This window comes from Camellia sinensis, chromosome 9 (assembly GCF_055761805.1).
Source record: "Camellia sinensis isolate YWXY chromosome 9, ASM5576180v1, whole genome shotgun sequence".
In the NCBI taxonomy this organism is placed as follows: Eukaryota; Viridiplantae; Streptophyta; class Magnoliopsida; order Ericales; family Theaceae; genus Camellia; species Camellia sinensis.
In genome coordinates this window covers 40,829,133-40,845,450 of record NC_138969.1, presented here as the reverse complement: position 1 = coordinate 40,845,450, position 16,318 = coordinate 40,829,133, and the positions used below count along the sequence as shown (strand labels likewise).

The 16,318-nt window shown below is 37.3% G+C and overlaps 1 protein-coding gene across 1 annotated transcript; it reads right to left on the bottom strand.

Moving 5' to 3' along the window:
- Nucleotides 1–10,958: 10,958 nt before the first annotated feature.
- Nucleotides 10,959–12,770, bottom strand: LOC145799369 (uncharacterized). The gene is made up of 3 exons (XM_082888931.1): nucleotides 12,259–12,770; nucleotides 11,991–12,123; nucleotides 10,959–11,531 (listed from the first exon to the last, which is right to left on the bottom strand). Exons 1-3 carry the CDS (start codon nucleotides 12,768–12,770, stop codon nucleotides 10,959–10,961), a joined length of 1,218 nt encoding a protein of 405 aa, XP_082745057.1.
- Between the last annotated feature and the right edge of the window lie 3,548 nt (nucleotides 12,771–16,318).

Genomic DNA, 16,318 nt, shown 5'->3' with positions numbered 1-16,318 from the left:
GAACATGTTAGCAATCAAATGTATGATCCAAGTCCATGTTAAATGGCTAATGCATCACAGGCAATAATGCAATCTAGAATAGGCTCGGCTAATCCTAGGATGGCATGTGAAATGCAACAAGTAAAATGTATTCAAGTCAGATTTGAAATATTATGCAGTTAGCATGATGAGCCGAGCCCGGTGCATGCAATACTGATAAATGATGCACGCATGCATAGCATAAGGTATGCTAAATTGAATATGCCCTAATACTAACCATCAAAAGCATGTAAGTAAAAGGGAGAAAGAAATAGGGATTGGAAGACATGCACACACGCACCCACACTTATTACACATTCGCCCTCGCTCGGAGGGACCAAAAGAATAATACAAATTAACTAACCTACAAGCTAATTAATTAAATTATACAACACTTAACTAATTAACAAATCAATTAAGCTACTGAAAGCAGTAAAGGGCCTCAGGAAGAGGGATGCACGTATGCTCGGATTGGCTTTGCCTGGAAATCCAATGCCATGCACAAGCTGCCTCTGTTTTCTCTGCTCTGCTCCTCTGAAAATGGCACAATTCCCAAGGTACACCTTATGAACGCTGGGGAATGCCACCGGCCATGAGGAATGGTCACCGGCCAAATGGAAGTGGTCGTCGACCATCTATGGAGTTATCAGCCATCCATAATTGGTCGATCGGCACTTGATGTAGTCGACCGGCCAAAGCTTCCTGCAGAACCTGTTTTGACAGCAACAGAGGGCAAACATGGCATAGCAATGCATTTCAAGCAAATGTGTGCACCAACACCCTCCTTATCATGTTCATGACTCAGAGGAGGATGGTCCTCGACCCTCGAGCCACCAATCGCGCATTTCAATGCGTGATGGCCAAAGAGGCCAAGTTGTGCGTTTTGATTTCAAATGTAATGCAAACCAAACAAACAAATGGCCCAACCTCTATCATGGTGATTCAAGGGGCAAGGCATGCATGCCAAATGCAACCTAAGCATACGAGCTAAGCATGCAACATGAGCATGAGGGTAAGCATACAAATATGCAACGTGTACTAGGCACACAACCTAAGCAAACAAGCATGTGAAGTATGCAAGCTAATCAAGCATGCAAGATGCAATTTTAAACATGCAAGTGTGCAAGACATATGGCACCATGTAAGCAACTTAGCCGAGGGGAATGCATGCCAAATGCAAAGTGTTTCAAGCATGCAACAATGTGCAATAGGCCAAGTATGCGACGACACACAAGGTGAGTATGCAACAACATGCGAACAATGGTCTTAAACTAATTTGGGCAGCCCTCTACTAAGCCCAAAACAGTGGCCAAATGCCAAGGAAATGAGAGCCGAAACACATACAAACATGCATGCATACATGATCCAATTCCTAAGCATCAAAAGGCAACTCTTAAGCACACTTAAAGGGAGATAATCATGGACTAATGGCATGCATACTAAGCTCTAAAATCATTTTATAAAAGGTGTCAAACCAAGTAAACAAGACAAACTAAGCATGCAACGATGTCCGAAACTCAATGGTAAGCTAAGGGGCTTAAACCATGGCCATGCCAACCAAGCCTCACAAGGCTAAGAGGACTTAAAATAGTCCCAAGGCAGACCCAAACAAAGCTAAGGACACGCCTAGATAGCATCTAAGTGGCCTACGCATGGAAGCATACGAAAGAGGCCAAACATGGAGCACAAGACTACAACCTTTTGAAGCATTAAGGGAGGATCAAATGCAAGCATACAAGCATACCATTGGGACTGAAATGATGCTATAAGTGGTGCCAAACCACTGAAACAAGCTAAGCAATGCATGCTAAACACTCACACACCCGAGGCTAGCAAGCCAAAATGCAAGGTGGCTATACAAAGCATGTCAAGCATGGCCAAAGCAATTAAAAACAGAGCTAAAGCGTACTAAATCATGCATAAAAGCTTCACAAAGCTTGGCCAAAATCATGCTATAACAAGGCTCAAAGCAGAAAGCATGTTAAGGCAAATTCATGGCATTATAAGACAAGTATGCTAAGCATGCATGGCGTGTCTAAACCAACTAAAAACAGTGCTATATCATAACAAAATAAGCACAAATAACACTTAAGACATGGCCAACATGAACTTAAAAATGATGCTCACACATGAGGCTAAAATGGCACTTTTTGAAGGCAACAAGAAGAGAGGATGGCCCTCTCCTTCTTAGGATCTTAAAGCACCATCCCCACCACTGAAATCCCTCAAGATTTCAGTGGTGAGGAGGCCCAAACAAGGTGGTCCCGGAGCTCACCAAAATATCACAAAATGGGGGCCAAACAAGGCCTAAGAGGGGTCAAAAAACCCCAAAGCTCAAAGCAACCTTAAACAACTATTTTAAGCAAGTAAAAACAAAACTTTTATATGTTATACACTAAGCTCAAAAATAGATGCAAGGTAGGCAAAAAGACTATGCAAAAATGGGGTATTTAAAGGTAAAGTTCTTACCCTTGTAAACCCCTTCAAGAACAGCACTCCAGCAGCTTTCCTTAGCTCAAAACTTCAAGAACAACCTAATGGCTCCTCAGCAACCAAGATAAGGTGTAAAACTAGGTGTTTGTGCACAAAAGTAAGGACAAACACACACTTATACACAAAGAGAAGGAGATATAGAGATAGAATAGATACACTATGGCTAACCCTAATCCAGACCTCTGGAACTCAACCCTCTAACCCTTGAGGAGAGAGGAGAAGCCCTCCTCTTATAGAGGATCACTCTTGCAAAGCTTACAAAACAATCTAAGCATGAGTGAAATCCCTTCATACACGTGTATGGAGGGGGTGCAAGGTGTATGCCAGCTAGCATAGCTGGCATAAAAATATTTGCAAAAGCAGATGCACAGTGGTCGGCCAGCCAAAAATGATAAAATGGAAAAATACATGGTCGACCGACCACAAAGAGTGCCGACCGACCAAACATATGGCCGATGGCAACAAAACAATGGCCGGTGGCCTCAAGCCATGGCCGGTGAGTTGTGGGGGTGGCCCACAAGCCACTCCCTGCCCCTCAAAAGTAAAACACAAGTGTTTGGTGCAAAACCAAACACAAAACAGCCGAGTCGAGAGATCCTGAGGCAAGGCGCGTGGCCGAGACCTCCGGGAACTCAAGACGAACACAAACATGGATGATCACCGAGTGTTCAAATGGTGACGTCCAAGTCTTGAGGACGGTCAAAAATGGGGTGTCTACAATAATAGTTATTATTTTGGTAAAATATATTTTTTTTAGTATATTTATATATATTACATATATAATTGTATAAATTTCACTCATTAAACATGCTCGAATTTAAATCAAACCTAAACCAACTCAGCTCGAGCTTGATTCACTAAATTTTTATTAAATTTGAACTCGTTAAAATCTTAATAAACAAGTTTAAACATATTAACACTAGGCTCGACTCTGCTCATTTACGACCCTAATCGGTGCTAAGGGTGTTCACGTGTTGATTCGGCTCGTGTTTACCCTTATCTTGTCAGCCGAACCGACATATTCATATTTGAAAATTAGTTAGTAACTCGTGTTGACCGAACCAACGTATTCAAATTTGAAAATTAGTTAGTAACTCGTGTCGACCGATTTGTAGCTCGAAATCGACTGAATCAAAAGTCATAGTTTAGCAATTAGTTGGGTCAACTTAGAAAAAATAGTACAAATGGATTTTATTTTTTTTTGGTTTGTTGTGAAAAATGGAATTGAGAGTTCAAAATAGCAAATTATGCTCATGTATATACACTTAGAGATTATAGATCAATAACAGAGAGAGTGACAGATCAGAGATTTGTAACAGATAACAGTTTACAGCTGATGTATATACATTTATGTTGTGTTTTGTTGGGGGATTTACAAAAGGATTTGGAAAAGGAAATGAAAAATGGGTGTGAAACTATGTGATATGTAGGTATATTTTATTCACATTTCACCTGCATTTTCTCTTTTCCTTTTCCAAATACCTTTTCTCTTTCCTTCTTCCTTTCTCTGCGGCCATCGTCTTCACTCATCACAACGCCATCGCTCATCACCAATATAGCGATCCCGATTTTTCCCTTTATTTATTGTATTTTGGACTCGGGTCTAGTGGTTGTATGTTGTTGTCTTTATCTTGCTCCATCCTTAAATTCCTTGTATTTGCGTTTTAGGATGTGTTGGGTGAGTTTGAAACAGGTTGGTTGTGTGTTGAAACAAATGGTTGCTGCCTAGGTTTTGGCTTCTTCGCTTAAGCGAGGCTTTTTAAGATAGAGCGAGCCCTGGGTATTTGCTTCTTCGCTCGAGCGAGTATTGAGCGTCTTCAGATTTCTTTTCAGACGCAGTTTCCGCTCGAGCGAGCTTTCTTGCACTCGAGCAAGGTCAGTGTTATTTGCCTCTTCACTCGAGCGTACGTTTGCGTCTTTGAAAAACCTTAAGGTTGGTATTCTTCGCTCAAGCAACGCTTCTTGCGCTCAAGTGAGCAAGCCCTATGTTTTATGTTCCTTTGCTCGAGCGAGAACTGTTGCGCTCGAGTGTGCGTCTGGGTTGCAGACCTGAAGCTTCTCTTTTTTCGCTCGAGCGATGCTTTTTGTGCTCGAGCGAGGTCCTTTTGTATTTGGTCGCTCAAGGGAGCTTCGAATATATCAGTTGGCAGCAGCGAGATTTTTTATCACTTTTTCATTCACTTCTTCCTCCAAAACCCTAAATTGACACACTCTCTTTCTACACTCTATCTCTCTCTAGAAATACATCTTGTTCTAGGAGTTCTCTAACCTAGTCCCTTTGTATTAAAGCTTGAGCTTCGCGTGGGCTATGTTTTGATCCGAATTTTTTTGGATTTAGAGCATCTTGGGTTTTCCTTTTCTTTCCCTTTGAGCTACTAACTTCGAGGTAGAGATAATCTACTCCGTCTTATGAGTTTTAACATAAACATTAGTTGTTTTGTATAAATGATGGGCTATGAGAAGTTTGAATAAAGTTAGGGTTTGAATTTGAAATTTTTGAAAGAGGGTTTTCCATTTTGGGTGTCATATGTGTATGAGATCTTAAAATTTGGGGTTTGTGTGTAATATGGAAGGAATTTGGCCATGGGTATAATATTTGGGAAAATTGGAGGAAATGCCCTAATTTAGAATTAAATAACTATTTTTTATAAATAGTAAATTCATTGTGGAATTATGGAATTGGGAAGGATTGTGATTAAATGGTGTGGTTGGATTGAATAATCACCCACCTATGGAAAAGTTGATAATTTATCTGTTTGGTAAATTTATTATCTATTTAGAAATAATTATTTTGGGCTATCGGTGGAGGATAGTCTTGATTGTTGTAGACATTGTATGATGATTAGGTAAATTGAAACTAATCAATTGGTTTATGTCATTGAATATGACGATCGGATTAAAATGTAGATTATGTGAATTGTTGGGTCATTGTCTATGCCAACATGTTTAATACATTGTATATGTATCTTGTGTGGGAGGAGATAGAGGATGGACTCCAATGATAATTAAGTTGGCCGGATTGTCCATGGTGAAAGTCCCGAAATCATTTATATGTTTGGGTGTCGGTTCCCTCGGATGTAGTTCCGTAAAATGGCAAGATATGAAGTGTTGAATGATGTTTATGATTGAAGTATTGATGAATGAGTTGTAGTCTCATGTTAACTTGTTTATATGATAATGAATTATGTCAACGAATTGACTTGGATAATAACTGAATGTGAATTGAAATATGGGTACCAATGTTGGTTGGTTATGGAGAAAGGTTTAAGATGGATTATAAGTATTAGACATTTATCGAATGCTAATGTTTTAGTTAATGCTCATATACTATTTAGCATATCTCTACTGGGCTTTGGCTCACCCTACTTGGGACACCATTTTCAGGTACAGGTGACATGTCACCTCAAAGGACATAGCTTGGGAGGTTTTGGGGCTGAAGTCTCTGTTTCGTTGTTTTACGTTATGTTTATACATTTTCTTTTTCCAAGCCGAGGGCTTTAATTGTAAAGGGCTTTTGACCCTCTTTTGTTGTAACCAAGTGTTGGCTTGGAAAGTTGTAAACCCGTAGGGCATCCATTTTGTTGTTATTATTTAACGTCTTTTGTAACATCTTTTGTAAAGAACACTCTGATAAATGGAATATAATACTTTTCCTATGTTTTATGGATCTTATGAATGATTGGTATATGTCTACTTTTGAGGGTGTTACAACCAACACCATTGTTCGCCACACCACCATTGGAAGAAAAAGAGAACGAAAAAAAGAAGCAGAGATGATGGAGAGAGAGAAATGGGGGAATGAGTCTGGGAGAGAAACGAAAGGGTTAAGAGAGAGAGAGATGAAGATGAAAGGTTTGAAAGAGAGAGAAGAAGTAAACTAAAGAATTAAGGAGAGAAGAAGACATAAATGAGTTGTCAAATATGTAAGAAAGGAAAAATTATTTGGTGCTATTGGGCATCACCTAGTGGTATTTCTCATTAATCACAATCTATTATGGGGTGTTTTGAGAAGTTGGTTAAAAGTTGACTTTTTAGCCTTTTTTTTTTGTGTGTGTGTGTGTTTTTGTGAGTAAAAAATGTAAGAGGTAATGTGATCCAAAATGGGTTAAAAGCTGGAAAGTGACTTTTAACCCATTTTCAGAAAGAGGCCTATGTCTTATTCTATTTTTCAATCACCTAATATAAAATTATAAATCCCGTCCACCAATCACAACACTTTGGAACACATCACTTGGCAATACTACCAACAATAACTTTTGGAAAGAGAGAAAAGATGTGAGAATAAAGGAATAATTTTTTCATGGAAAAATATGTATGGCCTTGGAAATATATATATATCTCAAAGTTTTTTTATTTTACGGGGAAATAATTGCACAGTAAAATTACAAAAATATGAAAAAATATAATATTTTACTTATTAAAATTAATAGGTGACTTGTGTGATGTACAAAAATTTATTTTTAAAATAAAAAATTAATAAATTTGCTAATAGCTGATGGAAATTTTTGTCACTGCGTGTGATTCTATATAAAAGGCTCATAAAAATAATTTATTTACAAGTTTTAAAAAAAGAAAAAAAAAAGAAAAAAAAAAGGGTGTATTCTAAACCAGAAATCAAATCATCATTTGTGTTAATCAAATTTACCAAAAATCATGAATTATACTTGTATCAAAATATTTTTTCTGAAAAAAATAAAAACAATGAAAAATTCTATAATGTACAAATTATCACTTGGTTATAATTCATGGTGTGTTATATTATGATATGTGTTACAAACGAATAATAATAATTTTAAGGGTAAATTACACTTATACCCCTGAGGTTTGGGTTTAATACATATCACCCTCTGAGTTTTGGAAAATTACACTAACCCACTGTCATTATAATTATTTAGACAAAATGAAAACATTGAACTCATGCACTTTCTCTTTTCTTGTGTTTGCTTTACTTTCTCTGTTTTCTTTTTTTTTTTTTCATTTCCTTTGCTTTATTTTTTTTTCCAATGTAATTTCCTTTGTTTAGGAGTTGTTGCGTTTTATATAAGTAGGGGGGTTTGTGAAATAAAATTATTAACCACAGGAGTAGAAATGTAATTTCCAGAATGTTAAGGAATAGAACATAATTGGACCAAATCTCAAGGGTGTCAATGTAATTTTCTCTTGCTCTTATGAAGGCATATTTTTACTTGCAACATTGTGTAACAAGATTACTTACAACTTTGCTGGTCAATTTTGAATAAATGTTAAAATAACATTTTTTTTATGTCATTTAATAGTAAACAAATTCATAATTTGATCTCCCTAAAACTTTTAAACTGTTAATTAATATGGTTGTAAATGATTATTCATTCATTATTTCACTATAATAAAAATATATCAAAATATTTATTATATGTTCGAAAAAAATTATGCCAAGTCTTGATCGACAGAGACTTAACAACAATTTTAACCAAACAACCAAACAAAAAATCAGATGATTGTGTAAATGTTCTAAAATGCCTTGAAAATACAAGGACTTCTTTGGAACAATTAACAATCGAAAGAGTGAAATATCCAAATAAACAAAGACAACTCTAGATAAATTATCTAAGTTTACAAGAATTACAAGTCACAAATTACAGAGAAAACTACACTTAAAAATTAAGATAATCTACTCCTAAAAATTAAGGTAGTCTACTCCTAAAAATAAAGAAAAGACTCTGATGAGTTTGATGATTTCTTTATCCCTTGCTTGTTACTTTTTTAGCCTATTTATAGGCTTGATATTGCCACAAACTGTTGCTAACCATGTTGTCACAAACTGATCCACCATGACCAAACGTTGCTACAACAAATTATGTCACCCCACTTCCTTGGTAAATTGGTACCACGATCTTGCACCAAACGAATAATAATAATAATAATAATAATAATAATAATAATAATAATAATAATAATAATGTGGTCATAATAGGCCTTTAAAAATGATTTATGGTCTGAATCGACGTACCAAAATAAATAAGTCATAATTAATGAAATTAGATTTGGTCATGATGAACAGGTCATAATTGACAGGCCACAATCAATAAAATTATATTTGGCCACAATCGATAATCCATAATCAATAAAATTAGATTTGGCCACAATCAATAGGCCATAATCGACAAGAAAAATATTTATAGTGCAAATAATGTCCCCTAACTCTTTAAGAATGAGATGACTTGAATTCTGGAAGAGTTGTAAAATTTAAACTTGGCTTATGAACATTCTTAATAAAATTTTCAACTATCGATATGATATCTAGACTCATAAGGCCAAATGGGAAAACAATATAAGCCTATATTTGGCCATTTGGATTGATTGACAATGGCCTAATTTTGAAGATTTGAAACCCACAAAAAGAAAAAATTCCAACAGTGGAAGTTTTATTATATCTCTAAACATATTTTCCAAACAATATTGGTTCATTAACCATTTTATTAAAACCAAGTTTTGGTGTGATCCACATATCCAAAAAAGATTTTGAATAACAAAAGCCATAGACGACCTTAAAAACTCATACATGTTGACATCTTGAACAATGTCAAAAATTTCAAATTCATAAACATATGGTTGTTCATCATTTTTAGCCATATTTGGGTTAAGATCACACTTCTTTCTTTCACACACTAATGGGTTCGAAACATTTTTTGAAAATCCAAAAAATATTTTTCCTTGGTGAAATTGCCCTCTGCCATGGAATTTTTATTCTCATGGCCTTTTGTTTTTTCACCCATAATAGCTGATGAATTAACTTTTTCATCATTCACAACCTTTAAAGGCGTAGTGTGATGACCGGGTATGTGAAACCGCCTCGTTCCTCTTTAAGTTATGTTGGGTTTGTTGTTTTTGAAAACTCTTTCTCAAAATCTCATTCTTATTTGTTTCTATCCCAAGTTTCGCTTGTTTCAGAAGGTGTGAGGTTGAAACTGGAGTGTCATGACCTAAACCTGCCCCTATAGATTAAGGTCATAACCAGCTAGCGATCAAGGGATTACCTATGGCCTCAAACTTGATCAAACATATTTTCAATAGAATAAGGGGCCAAAACGGAAGCAGACTTAAAAAAATTTGTCCAATGGGCTATGATTACATGGTAAAGCAAAACACTCCATAATAACTCACACATGTAGACAAAAATAACATCTTAAATGTCCAGGACCTTTCAAACATATAGTCAGCCTAACGAAAAGCTTATATATATGATGATCCAACATTTACACCAAAAAAAAAAACAAAAGGGAAATCAAAGTAAAAGAAACAAAACAAAGTCTCATTCGTGAGACGTTCGGGCTGACTCTACAAAAACTTGACTCCTCTCATGTCTTTCACTAGGGCTGGGTTTGGACATCTCTTTTCTCACCTACACACACATAAATAAGAGTAAGCGATAGCCCAGTGAATAATATCAAAATAAAGGAGTACATGAATGAAATTGTAGAAGTCATATCATAAGGCCTTAGGCCGTTTCATGATTCGATCTAATTCATCAAACGGCCTCAGGCCCAAACATATCAAATGGCCTTGGGCTCAGTTCGTTCTTGTCAAACGGCCTTGGGCCCAATTTGTTCGTGCCAAAGGGCCTTTGGCCTATTATTTCATATCGAACGACCTCTAGCCCAATCATTTATATCAAACGGCCTCTGGCCCATTTATTCAGATCAAACGGCCTCTGGCCCATTTATTCATATCAAACGGCCTTTGGCCCATTCATTCATACCAAATGGCCTTTGGCCCATTCATTCATATCAAACGGCCTTAGGCCCAATTCGTTTATGTCAGACGACCTTTGGCCCAATTATTCTTTTCCATATTCGTATCCATGTGTGTGTCATACTCATGACTATAATCACATTCGTATTCAATTAGTCTTGTGTAAAAGACTGTCATTCAAACTATTCATCCATAATTCAAATTACAGACCCATAAGGCTCATATAGAAGTAATGTTGTGGAAAATAACGTACTTGAACATATCTTTATTAAGATATTACACACATTCGATTATGAAATTTCAACACTTCACCATGAATGCTGAATTTTGATTTCGGGTTTGCCTCAAACTCATCAATTATCTTCTTGAGGAACTCATCTTCTTTTTGCCTTTGCTTGATTTATAAAACTGTTGCTGGTTCAGCTGAAATAGCGGCTATCAACCCAGCTTGTTCGTATAAACACAACTTCGATCTCGGTTCTCTCGAGATCTAGCAAGATTTCTTTCTGTTCAGTAAGCAAGTAAGCTAAATTCCCCGTCGATTTTCTGCTCAAGGTATCAGCAACTGTATTGGCTTTCCCGTGATACTGAATATGAATATCATAGTCTTTTATTAGTTCAAGCCATCTCCTTTGTCACATATTCAGCTCCTTTTGCGTATAGAAATACTTCAAACTTTTGTGATTCATGTAGACTTCGCATTTCGCCCTATACAATTAATGCTGCCAAATTTTTAAAGCAAATACAACTACGGCGAATTCCAAGTCATGTGTTAGGTAATTCTTCTCATGTGGCCTCAACTGCCGAGAGGCGTAGGTGATCACCCTTCCATTCTGCATTAATACACAACCCAAACCTTTATAAGATGTGTCACTGAACATCACAAAGTTTTCCGTACCTGTGGGCAATGTCAATACTGGTGTAGTGGTCAATCTCGTTTTCAGTTCATGAAAGGTAGATTCTCTTTCATTATTCCATTCAAATGGCTGCCTCTTGCGTTTTAGTTGAGTAAGTGGTACAGCTATTTTCGAAAAGTCATTCACAAATCTTCTGTAGTACCCGGTTAAGCCCATGAAACGGCGACCTTTTGTTACATTCGTTGGAGTGGGCCAATTCACTATTTCCTCTATCTTCTGTGGGTCTACTGAAATCCCTTCCTTGTTGATAACATGCCCTAAGAAAATGACTTCATCCAACCAAAATTTACATTTATTTAGTTTGGAAAATAGTTTCTTTTCTCCAAGTGTTTGCAAAACGATTCTCAAATGTTGTTCATGTTCAAGTCTATTCTTCAAATATATCAGAATATCATCAATAAATACTACAACAAATTCATCGAGGTAAGGTTTAAAAATTCGGTTCATAAGATCCACAAATGTTGCGGGGGCATTAGTCACTCCAAATGGCATAACAAGGAATTCATAATGACCATACCTCATTCTGAATGCAGTTTTCTCTACATCTTCTGCCTTTACCTTCAACTGGTGGTACCCAGATCTCAAATCAAATTTAAAAAATACTTGTGATCTCTGCAACTGATCAAACAAGTCATCAATACGGGGTAAGGGGTATTTATTCTTTATTGTTATCTTGTTCAATTCATGATAGTCAATACACAGGCATAAGGTTCCATCCTTCTTCTTCACAAATAGTACCAGTGCACCCCATGGTGAAGTACTTGGTCGAATAAACCCCTTGTCCAGTAAGTCTTGCAACTGTTCTTTCAGTTCTTTCATTTCAGCAGTAACTATTTTGTAGGGAGTTTTGGAAATAGGTTGAGTTCCTGGCACGACTTTAATGGTAAACTCTATTTTCCTGTCAACTAGTTCTCCTGGCAATTCATCTGGGAATACATCTGGAAGCTCACTAACAATAGGGGTACTGTTCAATTCAACATTCACAAATTGTTCAGATAGTACACAACATAAATAACCCCGGCATCCCTTCTTGATCAATTTACATGCTTTCATTGCAGATATCAAATAAGGTGGAGGCACTATCCCATTACCCACAAACACAATTTCTTCCTCCCCCGGTGGTTTAAATATAGCCCGCTTCGTTACACAATCGATGGTTAGCCAATCCATGTCCAGAATTACATCGAAATATCTAAAGTCCAAGGGTAATAAATCTACATACAAGGTAGCATTCCCAATACGCATATCATAAAATCGACATATAGATGTACACAACACAGATTCCCTGGATAAAGCAGACACACATAACAAGTATGGCAATGATTCTAAAGGTCTACTCAATCTAGATGCAAATGCATAAGTTACAAAAGAGTGTGTCGATCCGAAGTCGATTAGTACAAAAACATCCTGGTTGCATATAGAGATGGTACCTGAGACAACGGCTTCTGTGTTCCGTGTATCACCTAGAACAAGCGCAAATACTCTCCCTTGCCTCACAGTATTTCCAGTAGTAGTAGGCCTTGTAGTATTTCCCGATTTTGGGATTGATGCAATTGAGCTAGCAGCTAACTTCCCATTGTTCTGATTATAATCTCTTGCCATATGCCCCATTTTACCACATTTAAGGCAAGCTCCTGACACACGGTAACAAACTCCGCGGTGCCTTTTACTACGAATATTGCACATTGGAGATGTATGTCTGGAAGAATTAGAAGTACTTGAGGTGCCCGTATTCTGTTTCTTTGATAATCTCTTCTTTGAGAAGAAACCTTGTCTTTTACTGCTTTTCCAGTCAGTTGATGATTTGGCTTGTCTGGCTATATTAGCTTATGATATTATGGCTCGATCCAATAGATCAATATAAGTTTCTAGCTTTAACACATTCACCTTGTCTAAGATATCGTCTTGAAGGCCTCCTTCAAAGTTCCTTGCCTTCTTATAGTCGGTGTCTGCCATATGTGGAGCAAATCTGGCCAATTCAGTAAACTTGGCTTCATACTCGACTACTGTCATGTTATTTTGTTTGAGTTCCATAAACTCCGACACTTTCCTATCGCGGACACATTGTGGAAAGTATTTGTCGTAGAAAATTTCCAGAAATCGTGTCTAGCCAATGTCTTTATGATCCTCATGCATTAACATCCATCACCTTCTCGCTTCATCTTCTAGTGTAAAGGTGGCTAGCAATACCTTTTGTGTTTCTTGACAAGGAAATACCTCAAACAATTTTTCTATCCCGAGTACCCATGCCTCTGCCTTTAACGGATCCAATCCTCCATGAAACTATGGCGGTTTCATTTTCTTGAACTCTTTGGTGAGAGCTATTGTTTGGTCATCATTATGTAGGTCTGGCACAGGTGGTGCTGGAGATGAAGGTGGAGGGTGTGGCTGTTGCCATTGTTGTTGCCACTGTTGTTGTTGCCTCAATGTTTCTTCCATTTCCTGAATCAATCTTTCCATCCTATCCATTCTGGCAGTAGAGGACTCCTCTATTTCATCACCTCTTGTTCTCACCATTATCTGATTAAACTTGCATTATTCTTTATTCAAAAATGTTCACAAATATGCATTTACAAAAGAGTATACGTATCCAAGTAATTCACAATGCAAGTTATTCACAAAGCATATAGCATATAGTCATTTATTTAAAACATTTAAGCATATGCTCAATGTCTTCAAGTTCGTACTTATCTCATGAATGCGTCCTAGATCTTTTCTAGATACTTATTGCTCATTTGGACAAGTGTGTGAGTTATTAACTCGTTCTCTGATACCACTCTATCATGACCCGGACCAGTCCCTATAGATTAAGGTCATAACTGACAAGTGATCAGGGGATTACCTACGACCTCAAACCTGATCAAACATATTTTCAATAAAATAAGGGGCTAAAACGGAAGCAGACTAAAAACTTTTTGTCCAATGAGCTATGCTTACATGATAAAGCAAAACACTACATAATAACTCACACATGTAGACAAAAATAATATCTTAAATTTCCAGGACCTTTCAAACATATAGTCAGCCTAACAAAAAGCTTATGTACATGATGATCCAACATTTACACCAAAAAAATAAAAGGGAAATCAAAGTAAAAGAAACAAAATAAAGTCTCATGCGTGAGATGTTCGGACTGACTCCACAAAAACTTGACTCCACTCATGTTTTTCACAGGGGCAGGGTTTGGATATCTCTTTGCTCACCTACACACACATAAATGAGAGTGAGCGATAGCCTAGTGAATAATATCAAAATAAAGGAGTACATGAATGAAATTGTAGAAGTCATATGATACGGCCTTTGGCCCATTCATGATTCGGTCTAATTCATCAAACGGCCTCAAGCCCAAACATATCAAACAGCCTCAGGCCCAGTTCGTTCTTGTCAAATGGCCTTGGGCCCAATTTGTTCGTGCCAAACGACCATCGGCCCATTCATTCATATCAAATGGCCTTTGGCCCAATCATTCATTTCAAACAGCCTCTGGTCCATTCATTCATATCAAACAGCCTTTGGCCCATTCATTCATATCAAACGGCCTCTGGCCCATTCATTCATATCAAATGGCCTCTGGCCCAATCATTCATACCAAACGGCCTCTGGCCCATTCATTCATACCAAATGGCCTTTGGCCCAATCATTCATATCAAACGGCCTTAGCCCAATTCGTTTATGTCTGCAGACCCACCCGAACTCTCTTCGCGCGCCCCCTTTTTGGAGAGGGCGCAAATTGGGTCCATGCTACTACAGTTCGGACTCCTATCACGGTTCTGAATCTAATCTCACAAAGTGTAATGTAAGACTGATAAATCACCAAAGAGTCCAAATCTGGCAATTGGTTTTGAAAAATCGATTTTGAATCAAAAAGCGCTAAACATGGACTGCTTTGCCAGATTACAGAGTCGCCACCTAAATATTTTATTTTGAGAAATTTAGGAAACCCTGACTCGTGCCAAAGGCGACGTGTCTGTCATCACCAAAGTTACCTCGGCTCGGGAACTTGGGTACGAGAGGGGAAGGTCATAACATGTGCACTCCCGCTTGCCCGATCAAAGGATCGACCTCTACTAAACATGATATGTTGTTTTTATAAACACATGTGTTCTTGTTTGATTATTAGCTAACTTACTATGTGATGGGTACAGCATACAAGTATAGACTAAATCGCAAGAATTGGAACAAAACAATTCATGTTTGTTTTCAAAAATGGTTTGAAAATGCCACAATCACGGTGGGCTAAGGCGTGGATTTGCCACCCTCAAGTGGGCTTTAAAACAACATGATTTGCCACTCCACAAAGTGGGCTTAAAACTCATAATCAATGAATTGTCCCAATTCAAGCAACCAAGCCTTCATCCACAGGCATTCATGCAGTTAATTAATTAAGCAAATAGCCTCATGGCAAGCATGTTGTCATGGCAACACTCACACTCATGCAAGGATGCTAAAGCGTAAACACTTACCGTGTACTCCGAGCCAAAACAGAAAACTAGTTAGAAATCATGCATGATCCTAACTATATAAGATGCCTAATGCAACACATGCAACAATGTAACTAAATAGGCTTGGCTATCTAAGATGACATATGAATGCAACACTTGATAACATGCTTTGAAACATATATTCAAGTAAGTATTGAAATACGATGCAGTTTGAATGATGCGCCGAGCTCGCTGCATGTAAGACAAATGAATGATGCAAACATGCAAGCATAAGGTATGCTAATCGAAATATTCCCTAATCTAACCATCGAAAGCTGATAAGTAAAAGGGAGAAAGAAATGGGGTTGGAAGACATGCACACACATGCACGCTTATTACAACATTGTGCCCTCTCGATGGAGGGTCCGAATAAATAAGCTAAGCTAATTATTACAAATCAACTAATTAACTATTCTAGCTAATTAATTATTACAGCACAATTGAAATAAATTTAACTAACTATTCTAAGCTAATTAAAATATTACAAAGAAGAATTAAATTAGCCAAGCACATTAACTAATTAATTACAAAACCGGTAAATTAACTAGCTAAGCAAAGCAGTTAAAATAGCCTCGAGGGCGAGGGAGACATGCATGCTTGGTTGGCTTCGCTCGTAAATCCATTGCTTTGCCGTCAATTGCCTTTGTTTGCACTTGCCTTGGTTTCTGAACCTTGAAC